General features: G+C 51.5%; 8 protein-coding genes across 8 annotated transcripts; 4 read left to right on the forward strand and 4 right to left on the reverse strand.

Moving 5' to 3' along the window:
- Positions 1–847: 847 nt before the first annotated feature.
- N7515_002281 (uncharacterized protein) lies at positions 848–1297 on the reverse strand (the record flags this gene model as incomplete). The annotated part of the gene is made up of 1 exon (XM_056663025.1): positions 848–1297. The coding sequence occupies one exon, from the start codon at positions 1295–1297 to the stop codon at positions 848–850; it is 450 nt and encodes a 149-aa protein (XP_056525138.1).
- Positions 1298–1901: 604 nt separating this feature from the next.
- N7515_002282 (DASH complex subunit HSK3 family protein) lies at positions 1902–2324 on the forward strand (the record flags this gene model as incomplete). Its single annotated transcript, XM_056663026.1, has 1 exon — positions 1902–2324. One exon carries the CDS (start codon positions 1902–1904, stop codon positions 2322–2324), a length of 423 nt encoding a protein of 140 aa, XP_056525139.1.
- Positions 2325–2505: 181 nt separating this feature from the next.
- Positions 2506–3596, reverse strand: N7515_002283 (histidine phosphatase family protein; the record flags this gene model as incomplete). The annotated part of the gene is made up of 5 exons (XM_056663027.1): positions 2506–2569; positions 2623–2838; positions 2955–3218; positions 3282–3480; positions 3545–3596. 5 exons carry the CDS (start codon positions 3594–3596, stop codon positions 2506–2508), a joined length of 795 nt encoding a protein of 264 aa, XP_056525140.1.
- A 190-nt stretch (positions 3597–3786) lies between these two features.
- trm44 (tRNA (uracil) methyltransferase) lies at positions 3787–4929 on the forward strand (the record flags this gene model as incomplete). The annotated part of the gene is made up of 1 exon (XM_056663028.1): positions 3787–4929. The coding sequence occupies one exon, from the start codon at positions 3787–3789 to the stop codon at positions 4927–4929; it is 1143 nt and encodes a 380-aa protein (XP_056525141.1).
- Positions 4930–5210: 281 nt separating this feature from the next.
- N7515_002285 (CorA family magnesium transporter) lies at positions 5211–7107 on the reverse strand (the record flags this gene model as incomplete). The annotated part of the gene is made up of 3 exons (XM_056663029.1): positions 5211–5811; positions 5862–6502; positions 6565–7107. The coding sequence occupies 3 exons, from the start codon at positions 7105–7107 to the stop codon at positions 5211–5213; spliced, it is 1785 nt and encodes a 594-aa protein (XP_056525142.1).
- Positions 7108–7635: 528 nt separating this feature from the next.
- Positions 7636–9705, reverse strand: N7515_002286 (WASP family protein; the record flags this gene model as incomplete). Its single annotated transcript, XM_056663030.1, has 3 exons — positions 7636–7667; positions 7720–9436; positions 9496–9705. 3 exons carry the CDS (start codon positions 9703–9705, stop codon positions 7636–7638), a joined length of 1959 nt encoding a protein of 652 aa, XP_056525143.1.
- Positions 9706–10720: 1015 nt separating this feature from the next.
- On the forward strand, positions 10721–10971 carry N7515_002287 (uncharacterized protein; the record flags this gene model as incomplete). Its single annotated transcript, XM_056663031.1, has 2 exons — positions 10721–10853; positions 10901–10971. The coding sequence occupies 2 exons, from the start codon at positions 10721–10723 to the stop codon at positions 10969–10971; spliced, it is 204 nt and encodes a 67-aa protein (XP_056525144.1).
- Positions 10972–11360: 389 nt separating this feature from the next.
- N7515_002288 (ssDNA endodeoxyribonuclease RAD1) lies at positions 11361–14597 on the forward strand (the record flags this gene model as incomplete). Its single annotated transcript, XM_056663032.1, has 7 exons — positions 11361–11408; positions 11466–11643; positions 11699–11786; positions 11841–11911; positions 11960–12488; positions 12538–13636; positions 13686–14597. The coding sequence occupies 7 exons, from the start codon at positions 11361–11363 to the stop codon at positions 14595–14597; spliced, it is 2925 nt and encodes a 974-aa protein (XP_056525145.1).
- Positions 14598–14734: the final 137 nt, after the last annotated feature.

Here is a 14734-nt window from a genome sequence, read left to right on the forward strand (position 1 = left end):
TCGGGTCTTTTTGCATCATGGTGTCATTGTGCGGGACCGTTATACCACGGCCCCGTATCCGTGGAGTATTGATCAATACTCTGCTGCTCGCTTCTTTACATATACATGAGGCACATACGGGTCTTCTTTTCTTGTTTTTGCTTTTCGGTGGGCGGTTGGGAGAAATTGGTGTGCGCTTTTTGATTTGTGATTTCCTCTGCATCGATACTCCTCTTGTTTCGCGGCATTATTAATAAGGCCACTATGCGAGGCCGAGACTGAGACCCATCCTCATCCTTGCTTTCTCTCTCCTGTCTGTTTCTTGTCCTTTATCCTTACAGCATGTCGATATAGCGTCGTCGGCAACTTTTCCTGCCCACTTTCCCATCTCTCTGCATGACTGTACACTACCCGAGCCGGCGCATTTCTTTTTTTCCACTTGAACTGGTATATGTCCTTTGCCGTCCTTTGCCGTCCTTTGTCTGCGTTATCATCATTTGCTTCGGACAACGCCTTCGTTCGCTTTTCCTAGTCTCATTTGTCTGGCTTGATGCAATAGCCTCATCTTTGCTTTACGGTCTGGTCTGGTCTCTGGCGCATTCCTAAAAGAGCGGGGGTTCAATTTATTCGGTTCATTGACTTGTTTTGATCTGCTTTATTGGGTTTGCGCTTCGATGGGAATTAATCAAGGGTGCAGTGTTCCTTCGCTGCGCCTTATGAACATCATCTTATCCTTCCAAGCACACGAAATGACAGACCATTCGGATATCGTTGAGGTCGCTACAGCTTGTCTCGATTCAAGTGCATGATAGTTGAATAGACAATAGACTCGAATACCGATTCGCCATGGCTGCGTTTGTACCGAGAGTTAAACCATAACGAAATCCTCGAAAGAGTGCGGAGAGGATCTGCCGATCAATAATCGCTTGACGTCGTCCTTAAGTCCAGTCCGGAACTGCGACCTTTTGGCCTTGTCGTTCCAGTCCAGAATGGACACCAAAGAGATAAACTTGGAATAATAAGTAGCAACGGAGTCATTGCCTTGCCGCAGCGATCGCAGTTTGCGGTGGCTTCCGGATCTGGGTCGTCGAAGGCAGCCTTCAATGACAGCATAAGGATTAAGGTCCTCGAAGGTGGAGAAGTCGCAGCTCCCGGTGATCTCGTCCAGGTGGGGAGTGAACCATTTCTTGGCAGGTCCACGCAGGTAGGAGGCTGCGTAGTGCGTACAGCATCTTCTTGAGGGACGTGTCGTATCTCCGTGAGTCGGAGCTGAAAACAAGTTGAGAAACAAAATCGGAGAACTTTTCTCGGTCGCCATAGTAGTGTTCGGGCTCAGAGATCTTTGGAGCAGGATTGGAGGTGGGAGCGGGAGTAGATGAGCGAGGACGTTTTTGTTTCTCAACAACATCTTGTTTTCAGCTCCGACCCACGGAGATACGACACGTCCCTGAAGAAGATGTTGTACGCAGCTTCCTACCTGCGGGGACCAGCCAAAAAATGGTTCATCCTTCACCTCGACGAGATCACGGGGAGCTGCGACTTAGTAGTTAGTACACAGTAGTAAACCGCGCTAAAATGTTCACAAGAGGCTAGTGGATGATATGTGGATGTCGGATGAAATGTGTCATTAACTAGCAACTTGATAGCAGTGGACTGAGGAGAGAAAGAGAAAAGGAGGAAGAGAGGACCAAAGGGGCTATCTAACAAGGTGCATTCTGGCAGACAAACATGCAGCCTGAGGCACTAAGGCCTCAACAAATGTAGCATATCTGTATCACCACGTGACTCCCCGCGGCCAAATATCAACGACAGACAACAGACAACAACAAACTGCAACATTCAAATTCACCTACAAATACCGTCATATCCCGAGCCAAAAAAAAATCCAATCAATTCAGTCATCCAACCAACCAATCTCCAAAATGCCACTCCCATCCCACCGCCGCCAAGACTCAAACACAACCTACACGCGCGCCTCAATCCTGCCAGGAACAGGCCAATACAACACAACAGCCACCCACACCATCAACACAAACCCAAACACCACCTACAACTCAGGCTATACGCCAGGCTATAACACTGGCGCCTCAACACCCTCAATGTCCGCCGCCAAAACGCGGCAGTACGCACACCTCCATTCGCAGCTCGCGCAGCTCAACGCCAATCTCGCGGATACGGAGAACTTGCTCCGCATGACTGCTGTGCAGGCGGGAGATATGCGGTTCCTGGGTGGGTATGTTGGGGCGCTGTTTATGGGTTCTGCTAAGGTTCTGGGGGAGGAGGGGGTTAAGGGGAATGCGGATAGGAAGGAGGGGGTAAAGAAGGAGGATAGTGAGGAGGATTGAAATCAATATCGAATCAGGATTGAATTGTCGTGATTTGAGGATTGTGGGATTTAATGGTGAGTGGGCGTGGCTTACATTTCAGGATCACGGATCTAAGGGTTCTATGAGGGAGGATATTTTATCGGTCATTGCTAACATATGTTCATAGATATCCGTGTCTCCATCTGTCGTTATTGAGTACTTACTCCACCACGAATTGACCACCGAGAATGATGGCTGGCTCGTCAATGCTATGGTGTTCATAACTATTCCCACATGTCAGCGATGCTCTGCTCCGAATATTCGAGTCTGCTCTTACCTGAGTGTACCAATACCACCAGCCTCAAGAATCAATGACGTCTCCGTCAACGGCTTGCCAGTCCAACGCATGGCAAAAGCACGCAAAATGTGGCCGTGCGCAACGACCAAGACATCACCCTTGGATTCATCCGGGTTCTCGAAGCAGGGACGCTGGTATTTGTTCCTGATTTCATCGATCAGAGCGTCGAGGCGACGGACGACGTCTTCGGGGGATCTAAAATCGATGTCAGTATGGACAAATACTTGATGACAATGATTCACGCCTTAGCAGAAAACAGTCTAGAATCAGAAGACCAAGCAGAAGAAAAGAAAAAAGAATCAACCACTTACTCTCCACCGGGACACCCATCAGTCCAAATATTCCACGGTCCTTCCCCCTTCTCAGCCCGCAGCTCACGGATCTGCTTACTCGTCAACCCCTCATAGTCCCCATAATCCCACTCCCGAATAGCCTCCGTAACCTCGACCTTAGCCTCAGTCCGGATCGGCTCCTCGTCCTCCGGCTTCCGCTGCTCATTCCAAGGCAACCGTTCCTTGCAGCCGATCTCGAGGAGTTCTAGGGTGCGCTGGGCGCGGGTGCGGGGTGAGACAAAGCTGAGCGGGGTTAGTTCTGTTCTGGATTCTGTTCTGTATCATGCAGAAAGAGTGTGTACATACACATGAACCAGCTTCTTAGGAACAACCAGTCTATCATTCCCGACAAGAGCCTTTCCAGTTGCTGCGATGCGCTTCTCGCCGTTCGCGGTTAAGGGCAGATCTGTCAGACCGGTGTGTCGGCCATTGAGTGACCATTCTGTTTCGCCGTGGCGGATGATGAAGCAGCGAGGGGCCATTGTGGTTTTATCGATTGGGTATACTGGGGTAATAGTACATAAGACTGCAATGGCTGGAAAGAAAAGAAGAATCAGACACGTCTCTACTGTGAAAAAGTGGAATCCGGTTCAGATCAGGGCCCGATTTGATTTGCGTCATACGTGGGGCTGATAAGGATAATGCTTATCGCTCCTCAAGCTACTCGCCGCCTTAGTCTCCGCCCTGTTAGCACTGAAGATCAGGTGAATATCAAATATTCTGCCAGGCAAATACATCCGCCATCATCCATGGATGTCGCCTTCAGACATCCCCCATAAAAACCATCATTCATTGAAATTCTGAGTGTAAAATGGAGCGCAGGCCAACATCCCGAAACGTCAGCCTCTCCTGGCTCGACCCCTCCCCAAACAGCATCTCACCCCACCTAATCCAAAACACCTACGCCCGCCTCAAACTCCAATACGCAGACGCCCTCCAGAAAAACTGGGCCGAAGACCTCGAATTCCCAACCCAAGTCTTCGAACATATATCTCTCGCAGCATGTCTAATAGAACTATGGAGAAAAACCTACAACGCCGTCCCAGCCACAGAACAACCGTCATTATCACGGCCAAACCCCACAGCACCAATACCATTCCCCAGCTTCGTGGATCTAGCCTGCGGAAACGGGATCCTCGTCTATATCCTCCTGAAAGAAGGATACCAGGGTGTCGGCTACGACGCCTGTCGTCGGAAGTCGTGGACGACATTCCCGGCTGAAGTACAAGCTTGTCTGAAAGAGAGGATCTTTCTTCCTGGTCCTTTTGCGGATGTACTAGGCTCGCAGGGGCGAGATGATATGGAACTGGAGCTGGGTGTTGAGATACATACTGGTGGATTTCCGGGGGGCACGTTTATGATCTCGGATCATGCGGATGAGCTTACGGTTTGGACTCCGTTGATGGCTGCGTTGGCGTGTCCGCGTGACCCGTTGCCGTTTTTTGTTGTTCCTTGTTGTTCGAAGTCGCTTGCTGGTGGGGAGTTTAGATATCCTCCGGGGAAAAGGAGGGGGTCCGGGGAGGACGGTATGGTTGATGATAATGGGGGAAAGGAGTCGGGTGGAAAGCAGACGCAGCCTGAGTCTGGGGATTTGAAGGCGTTGAGGGCGATTAAGTTGGAGGAGAAGACTGAGGCTGGGTTTTGGATGTCGATGGCTGGGTCTCTGGCTGCGAAGACGATGGGTGTTGCGGAGGAGATTGGGTTTGAGGTTGAGAGGGCTTGGTTCAGAACTCCTGGTGCGGTTAATATGGCTTTGATTGGAGGGTGTAGGAGTGGTACACGGGAAAATGAAAAGGAACTGGGGAGGGAGGGTGTTTTGGAGAAGATTAGGGAGATAGTTGAGACGGAATGCGCTAAAGATGGTGGTGCTGAGAGAGCTGCGAAGCTCTGGATTGAGAGGACGAGATGTCTTCGTCTGGGACAGGGAACGGTGCATCATGCTAAGATACCCTAATGAACTGTGACTTCATCTGTCAGGATAGAGTGTAGTCTTTCTAGGGTTATAGGTATCTCAACCTAGAAAGTACTGGAAGAATGGTATTGGTATGTCGCCGCATATGCTAGATCTATTCACACTATAATTGAACATGAATCATGGAGTGGGGGAATAGAGGAAAGAGTGTTTTAATGTACAGAAATATTGTTACAACACTGTTCAACTCCGTTGCTATGAGTCGAATGTCCATAAATTCAAACGCCAATGCACTGGGTAACCGAGTCCTTAGTTGCTTCGTATCATGTAACGGACTTGGTGGCAGGCTCAACCACAGGCTCTTCAGCCTGAGCACCCGCCTCCTTTCCAGTAGCTTTGCCGCTTGCCGCACGAGCCTTGCCAGATGCCGAAGCCGAAGCCTGCGCAGCGGCCTGGGAAGTAGCATGTGCCGATTTGATGTTTCTCGCCGCAGCCTGGGCTGCAGTCTGAGCCGCGTGTTCCTTGAGACGTTTCATGCGCTCGGATCGGGCTTCGCCTGGCAGACTGCCCCAAACCGGCTCAATGGAATCCGCGCGCCAATTATTGCGGTTTCCGCCGAGGACGCCGCGCTTGGGAGAAAGTGCAGCGAAGGAGGAGCCTCCCACGCCTGATTCACCCCACATACGGACTCGCTGGAGCTTGCGCAATTTGGCGAGGCCGTAGACGCAGACGATACCGGTGAGACCGAAGCAGATTACTGAGACACCGCCGAAGCCGAAGTCGGATTCTTCAATGAAGTTCTTCAGGTTCATGCCGTAGAGGGCGGAGAATAGAGTTCCTGTTGCGAGGCCGAGTGTTCCAATGCTGAATTTGAGGTCCATGAGCATGAGCGAGTTACGGTTCGCGTCGAGAATGGCCTTGACACTAGTTTGCATTAGTCGTTTTCCCTTGTTGATATGAGCGGTGGGACTTACACTTCTTCGGTGTTGCGGATGTTAGTTACCAAGTTGCCACTGGCTTGGACGATTTCATCGCACACTTTGTGGTATGACTCTAGAAGCATTTCCACTTCTTGGTGATCATCCTCTTCTCGCTCTTTGCCAATAGCTCTTTCGGAGAGGTACATTGCTGCCAGATCGTCGTCTGCCTCCAGCAAATCGTCGATAGCATCTCGAACCAGGCGGGCTTTCTGCTCAAATGTACCCAGCTTCTTGGAGTAGATCAAAAGATGCCGAAGCTTATCGCGATCAATGTCCTCCTCCAGCGCACGCAGAACCCGCACAACGGGATCTCTCACTCCGTTAAACTCCTCCTCCAGACCACTCGTGACACTAATGAGAACGGCTTCCAGCGCGCGAAACTCGTACGGCAGCGGTTGACTAGGCTGAGCGACGCCCTGGACTTGTCTCTGGCGGAGCTTTCCTTCTAAATCGTAAACGAACAGCGATTGCATGTACGAATCCGTTGATCCGTACGCGTCGAACACAAGTACCCGGTCCGCTTTGATGAGGACTCGCAAATGCAAGAGATTGATGAGGATGGCGCTAGGTCGCACTAAAATATGGGGGAGGGTGGACGAGTCGATCTTGCGGAGATCTCGAGGAAGAAGCCCGTACTACGTCGCAATCCATTGGTTAGCAAATGTTGAGCTTGTAGACCCGCGTCCTCTTCACCAACCTTGGCGATCAGCTCCTGCTTCCTGAACTCTCCATTCACAAGTGTGACATCGCCGTTGATGTCGAATTCCGTGCATCGTATTCGCAGCTCGTTCGTCGCCTTGGCTGACAGACTACGGCCAATATTGAACATTCCTTCCGTCCCTTCGTCCATGAGCCCCGGGCCGGACGGACCTTCGTTCTTGTACTCTGAAGCTTGATTTCGCCTGAAGGGGAAAAGTCGTCGGAGCAGAGGCCGGCCTTTGGTCGACGCATGGCGCGTGAATTTGAGCGGCGTTGACACCGATGATGGCAGCATTCTGGAGGAATTTTGTCTCCCATTTTGAATGCTGTGTAGGCTGGTGTCAATTGCTGTAGAGCCATGGTGAGGTGCTTCGGCGCGTATCCAACTCGAGAGTCTCGGGGACCATGTCGAGAAGGCTTTATCGCGGTTGGCGAGACGCTTTGGATAAGCGCATGGTGATGGCGAGGCGGAGAATTCAGACTGTGACCGTAGGAAGCGTAGAAGAGAGGCAGAAGGTGCAGATAGCCTCGGAGACAGCATGTCTCTGAATTGTCGACCAAGCTGTACGCAAGTTTTGCCGATGAGATCAGATACGCTTTTTTCCCGTCGTTCGGGACAAGGTTAGTCCGTGTATCAACCTACTGTGTGTGCAGATGTCGGAACATTGAACTACGCAGTACTGCAGCTACTGCTTGCTGTATCTAGAACGTTTTAGAGTTGAATTCTCGACTTTGGAACAGTTATGTACTATTGGCATCGCCGCCGGCTCAAGTGGTGGGCGGTGGCACTTCCAGCTCGACTTGTGCCCCGTCAAATGGAGCATCAGCTTTGTCCTTGTTATGAAGAAAGAGCCTCTACATCTCGAAAGCATAAAGTCTTTCTCCCTCATCCACTGCATTTGCCATTGAAAGTTATATACAAAGTCCCATCACCATGCCTCTTCTGTTAAGCGCTTGAAACCAACTTTTAGGTAAACCACTGAACCAAGAGACATGATGTCAATGCTCGCAGGAATACGCAAAAGCCATTGGTATCTTGAAAGACGCATGAATATACCAGCACTAACACTCACCAGTCGTCGTCGTTGTCTTTCTCGTCATCTAATTAAGGTATTAGTATATAGTCGTAGAATCATTATGGGAGCATACATACCACTTCCACTGACTCTCTGTTTTCGCTTATTGAGGGCGTCTTGCAATGCACCTGCCAACCCGCCTTGCGGGGCGCCGCCTCCGCTTGTGCTTGCAGCCGCGGATTCCGTAGCAGCACCTGGTACTAAGGCAGCACTCCTGTCCTTCTTCTCGGTGTCCTTGACCTTACGCAAGCCACCACCTCCACTGCCACCAGTAGCCCGGATAGACGCTAGTAGATCATCACGTCCGCCGACCTTGGGCAAGGGTGGAGCACCGCCTCCAGGTGGGGGAGGAGGAGGAGGACCACCTCCAGATACTCCAGGTGGTGGAGGTGGCGGTGGTGGTCCTCCTGGTGCCCCAGAGCCAGGGGCTGGAGGAGGGGGAGGAGGAGGCATTGAGGGACCACCACGGCCCGGAAGTGGAGGCGGCGGTGGGAGGCCCCCAGGTGCAGCAGATCCAGGCGCTGGAGGGGGCGGCGGTGGAGGCATGCTGGGAGAGAATGCAGGAGCTGAGGGTGGAGCGGGAGGTGGTGAGACTGGTCCCCTAGGTGGTGGAGGTGGTGCAGCTGGCACGGGTCGAGGCGCGGGCGGGGGTGGAAGTGGAGGTGAGACGGGACCTCTGGCGGGCGGGGGAGGAGGCCCAGTTGTAGTGGTCATGGGCGGAACTTTGGGAGGCAGCTGAGGTGGTGCTGCTGGGCTCGCCGTACGAGGCGGTGGAGGGGGAGGCCCACCCGGCGCTGGGCTACGGCTGGGAGGTGCCGGCGGCGCAGAAACCTTGCGCTCACCAGAGAAAGGAGGCGGTACCCCAAATCGTGATTGACTTGACTGGCCATGTTGACCATCGTCCACCGGTGTCTTTGGTGGTCGCGGGGGCGGTGGAGGCCCCGGATTGACATTCGATGTTGCGCGTGGACGCCGCAGAGGCACAGGGCCTGCGGGCTCAGCAAATTTGCCCGCATCTGCAAATGGAGGAGGTGCATTGAATCTCCGAGCAGGCGGTGACGGCTCACGAGGAGGAGCAGAAATCGTTTCTTCTGGCGCTTCGGATCGTGTCTTCCGTGACGGAGGCGGGGGCGGGGGCGGCGGTCCCCGTCTGCTTGTGGAGCTGGATCCTGTATTTTGAGGACTGATCGAGGCCTTCGAGGCGGGAGGCGCAGAAGGCGGCAGCGGAGGAGCAGCCTTGGGCTTGTTCTGATCCACGGTGGGGGCAGATTCGGCCGCCGCGGCCTGTTTCTGGTCAATGTAAGCCTTGATGAATTCGGAGTTCTCGGCAATCTGGTCTTCAGTGATTCCCATCTCTTTCAGCTCATCCAGCAGTCCTTTCCAGGACGGGTCGCTTGTATCAAATGGCAAAGCTTGCGCGGCGGGTGGCGCCACTGGGGCCAGTGTCGGGGGTGGAGGTGCAATCTGTATTGAAGGAGCGGGTGCTGGCGGCGCCGGCGCTGGGCTCGAACGATGCAACAAGCTGCCAAACAATGAGCGTCCTACTTTCCCATTCAAGACAGGAGCAGGTCCCTGGCCGCGTGTGGATGCGAATGGTGTCTTGGTGGTCTCTTTGCTTGCATGTTTCTCGCGCTCCTGCATCTTCTTCATGAAGGTTTTGGCCTCCTTCTCATCGACAAAGGAGAGACCAGCGGCACATTCTTCGAGTTCAAATGTGTGGAAAAAGGTTCGGTCTTGGTTGTAAGCGAAGTTATCGTAAATCTCCTGGTCCCAGATTACGCCCCTGTTCGCAGGCTGCAAGAAACAGCATTGTCAGCATTTGCTGATCTCCCAGCTCAATATAGTTCACCTACCGAGACATCGACAATTTTGAGCCAGAAAGTCCTTCCTACGAGATCGTTGCAGAGTACCGCAGCGCCTTGGACTCCGGTATATGTCCATTTCTGCCCATCGGGGTAGGCGACGTAGAGTCGCGCGACAGCTACGGCGAGGATCTTGTTGGCGGGTTTGGGGACGTTCCGCTTGACAGTCTCCTTGTCGGCATCGCTGAGAATGGAGGGCATGTTGGATTGAGGGGAGCCCCGCCAAGTTTAGAGGGGTGAAGGTGATAATCGAGGGGGTTGTTATGTGAGGAGAGCACACATTGCAGCCCGGCGGGTATATTCGAAGGATGGAATAGCCCCTCAACACACCGACTGATACGATAATGAAGTATAAGGGCCTGGCGGTGATTGAGTTGAAGCTTCAGAGCTTTTGAAATAGGAGTAATTGGAGAGGAGCCGACCGGCGGTTGCCTTGAGAGTTGGGGAAGGATGAGCCGGAGTTGAGAGTAGGCGGGGCGGGTCCAGGACGCCGAAGTGCTGCCGCAGCACCGCCCTACGTGCACCGTGCACGTGGTACTATATGTACTAGTACTACTATTCTGTGGCTCAGTCCATTCTACCGTCTTTGATATTGAGCGATCTCTCACTAGAAAGAAGTAAATGGAGTGAAATGTCAAATAATCACTCGAACTTTACGTCTAGTAGCTATACTAGTGGGCTTCCCAAGAGACTACGTACCAATGTGTCCTTGGGGAAGTCCTTGGGGAACGTATGGTCTACCTTCTTGTACGAAAGAGCCCGTTTAATCTGTGAGTTCACGTACTTGAAATTTCTCCGAGACCAAGACCGATGGCCTTCCTTGGGCATACCTTTCGAACTTATGGTATATTATGTTGATTATTCGCCGAAATCGCATCAATTGAAGCTCCCGGCTATGACATACCACCAGTATGCTATATGCACCGCAGTTCTCGGATCACGAAAAGGCCCTACATAGGAATTTGCCATCATTGCATCCTCATGTTGTACTCAACTTTTGTTTAGGCAACTTCTTTCCTGTTATTTGTTGCAAATTGACCACCGACGTCATCCCGCCTGAGATCTATATAACAAACATCGAGCTTCCTATATTCAAGTCTACTTCCATTCTTCAACTTACAACCACTCTTCATCAAAGGCTAGATCTCTTCGATCTTCGTACCAGTGAACGAAGCCAATATTAGTTAAATACAAGGCTACTCCATACATATCCAACATGCCCGTCATTCCTGAGTCATCGGACTTCCCATCTGCACCCCAAAAGGGAGGCAGCGAGGACAAGAAGCAAGGAGAACAACAGAAGGCATCTGCCACAGACTTTTTGTCCAAGGGACCTCAGATTCCAGACAGTAAGATGCCTACCAGTACTATATCGGCTGTGACTGACAGTTCGTAGACATGCCTTCCAAGGCTTCGAAGGAGGAACTCGAGGCACGCATGAAGGAGCTGAACAAACCGTCCAACTAAGGAAACGCCACTGAGCACTATCCTTCTATCTCTCTCTAACTTAATTCAATCCTAACCCTTCCCAAGTTTCCGACCTTGGAATTTCCTTACCGAGCGCTGCAACTACAGCAGGTTGGGACCTGAACTAAGTAGACTAAGGACGAAAGGTAGCCATCTTAGAAAAGGCTAAAATCGTAGACAATAAATCCAGCTTCTTGTCTTACTCTTCTCTGGCCGCATTGTATCCGTCTCTCTGTGCATACTGCGTACAGTACCTACACGGTGGCTGAGGCTACACCAGCGGCCAGCCCTGGTGGTCCATTATGACGTCATATATCATAGCACACGTGATCGCGCGACATCTTCGCTGACCCGATGTCTCATCCCCCACGCGTCGAGAAGTGCTCCCGATGCCGCCAGAACGCTCTAATGTGCCAGTGAAGCTGTCCCTGCCACTGGTAAGTATTGCATCTATCTACCAGTGATGTCACAGACCCGTAGCTAACCCCAAGAAGCAATACCAGCAGGAGCTCTTCACCGAACTACGCGCCGAAGATGAGCTTGTTGTCCTTGCCCGCGGCTTAGGCCTTTTGCATTTAATAACCAATCTTCTACATTTTTACGATGCCGCGGGGAACAACCTGGTCTTAGTGGTGGGTGCAGACGAACGTGAGAATGAATGGATTGGAGAGGGTATGTCGATTTAACTGAGCTGCCGGAGTTAGTTTCTAATGGAGTCGACACATAGCATTGGCGGAGCACTATGCTACCAGCAAGTCCCCGCTTGCTAGGGGTCTGAAAGTGATCAATACCGAGAAAGCTACAGTCTCGATGCGGTGGGTGCCTTGGATCTTGCCACGTCAATTGCAGTGATATTGATGAGTTTTCAGAGAGAAGATATATGCCGAAGGTGGTATTCTGAGTGTGACATCCAGAATACTTGTTGTGGACTTGTTATCGAGTATGTGCGCGAAGTATGATTCCTCAAGACACTTGCTGATCTTTCTAGAGCTTCTTGATCCGGAGAAGGTCACTGGGATGATTATTCTGCATGCTGATAAAGTTTTGGCAACGTCCCTTGAGGCATTCATTATTCGGATCTACCGACAATCGAACAAGTTCGGCTTCTTGAAGGCATTCTCGGACTCGCCGGAACCCTTCACAACCGGCTTTGCCCCGTTAGCCAACATGCTGCGCAATCTTTTCCTACGCAAGGCATCGTTGTGGCCTCGATTCCACGTGTCTGTTGCCGAGTCGCTAGAAGGGGATCGGAAAGCAGAAGTGATTGAATTGGAGGTTCCCATGAGCGACAAAATGAGGGAAATCCAGAATGCCGTTCTGGAATGTGTAGAGATCAGTGTCACTGAGCTCAGGAAAAGTAACACCGGCTTGGACATGGAAGAGTGGACATTGGACAGTGCTTTGCACAGGAATTTTGACATGATCATTCGACGTCAACTAGATCCAATCTGGCATCGCGTGAGCTTCAGGACAAGACAAATTGTCAGCGACCTGACAGACCTACGAGCAGTCCTTCAGTATGTTTCTCGCATTGCTTATCAGGGTTCACTTTTAACAGATTTGCAGTGCTTTGCTGAGCTACGATGCGGTATCTTTCGTGAAATATCTTGATACTATCGTATCCGCGCATGCTCCGCCTCCCGGCTCCAACAAGCATAATTACTCTCCGTGGCTTTTCCTTGATGCTGCCCACGTCCTTTTCCAAACAGCCAAAGCACGGGTCTATGAAGGCAAACTAAACAACGAATTGTCCCACCTTTCAGTGTCAACTACATTTTCTCCTGAGTTGAAACCGGCTCTAGAAGAACTACCAAAGTGGAACGTTTTAGCAGATGTTCTTGCAGAAATCGAACACGATGCTTACCTTCATCCCGCGAGTATGGATCAATCGAATAGCACCATATTGATCATGTGCAGTGATCAACGGATATGCCGCCAGCTTCGCGAATATATTGGCACCATGCATGCAAATATTGCTCACCGGTCTGAAGAATCCGAGGATAATGATGGTCCAAGCGAGGATAAGCCTTCCGCAGAGCTGATGATGCGACGCCGGCTGCGAGACTATCTCAATTGGAAGAGGTCGCTCTCGAACGTCAATAAGAACTTGTCACAGTCAGCGGAGGATGATAGAACCGGAAAGCCTTCGGAATCCCCGGCGCCCCAAACTGCACATCAAGGACGGCCTCCCCCAAACAAGCGTCGTCGCGTACGTGGCGGCGGCGCAGTCACCTCAGCTGCAGGCCGTGTGCCAAATAGCAGTGTGCAAACTGAAGTGGAATTGCCAGGTCAGGTTACCAGCCTGCTGAGCGAGATCCAGCCCACTGAAATGGAAGAAACGCAGAAAGAGGAAGTGATTGTCGATGAGCTCAAGGACATGGAAGACTTTTACGAACTGTATGACATGAACGATCTGGTTATGATACACCCTTACGATGGTGATATGGATGAGCACATACTTGAGGAAGTGCGTCCGCGATACATAATCATGTACGAACCCGATGCTGCTTTCATTCGGCGGGTTGAGGTATATCGCAGCTCTCATTCAGGGCGCAATGTGAAGGTATACTTTATGTACTACGGTGGCTCTGTCGAGGAACAGCGGTACCTCAGTGCTGTTCGACGAGAGAAAGACTCGTTTACAAAGCTGATCAAAGAGAAAGGGGTGCGTTACTCGACTTCAGTGTTCCAATTGCTAGCTAACTTCATCTTAGAACATGGCTGTCACATTGACGCATGACAAAAAGGTCGATGACCCCCAAGAGCAGTTCCTTCGAACGGTCAATACTCGTATCGCAGGAGGAGGGCGACTGGCAGCGACTGCAGCCCCGCCTCGCGTTGTAGTAGACGTGCGGGAATTTCGAAGCGCCTTGCCGTCCCTGTTGCATGGCAACAATATGATAGTGATTCCCTGTCAGCTCACCGTGGGCGACTACATCCTCACACCAGATATCTGTGTCGAAAGAAAATCGATTCGTGATCTCATCAGCTCTCTCAAGAACGGTCGCCTCTACAATCAGGCAGAGACCATGCTCCAGTATTACAAGACTCCGTTGCTGTTGATTGAGTTTGACCAAAACAAATCCTTCACTTTTGATGCCTTCGCCTCCGTCCCAACAGGACCGACATTTATGACAGACTACGGTTTCTCGTCCTCTGGTACTGCGACCAGTACTAGCAGCAGCTCTCTCGCCAATCCTTCGAATCCGAAGTCCGCTCAGCATCTACTTGTGCTTCTCACTCTCGCTTTTCCACGACTCAAAATTGTCTGGTCGTCCTCCCCGTATCAGACAGCCGAGATCTTTGCAGAGCTGAAAAAGAATGCCCAGGAGCCAGATCCCCTTCGAGCAGTCCAGTATGGTCTTGATGTTGACATCACTGACTCGTCTGGCTCTGCCGATGTCATGGCTGCCGCTGGGATTGAGCACCGTACTTTCAATCTCCTTCCACAGGATATGCTGCGGGCTGTACCAGGGGTGACTCCACAAGCCCTGGAGCGGCTGATCATTGAAACAAATAATATCAGCGAGATCGCCAATATGGAAGTGGAGCAGCTTGATCCCCTGGTGGGCAAGGAAGCTGCACGTAAGATCGTTGCTTTCTTCCAGAAAAGCGTATTTGATTGATCGATTCGGCCATGGATCTTGATTGTTCACTTGATTCCCCCATATGTAGTCAATTCATGCCACCATGCAACTTCTAAGCAGGTTCAGGCGTGTGCTGAGTAGTGTGAGTACGTCACTTGATACCGTCATTTGTGATG

Source organism: Penicillium bovifimosum (genome assembly GCF_028826915.1).
Source record: "Penicillium bovifimosum strain IBT 22155 chromosome Unknown utg000002l_segment0_segment0, whole genome shotgun sequence".
In the NCBI taxonomy this organism is placed as follows: Eukaryota; Fungi; Ascomycota; class Eurotiomycetes; order Eurotiales; family Aspergillaceae; genus Penicillium; species Penicillium bovifimosum.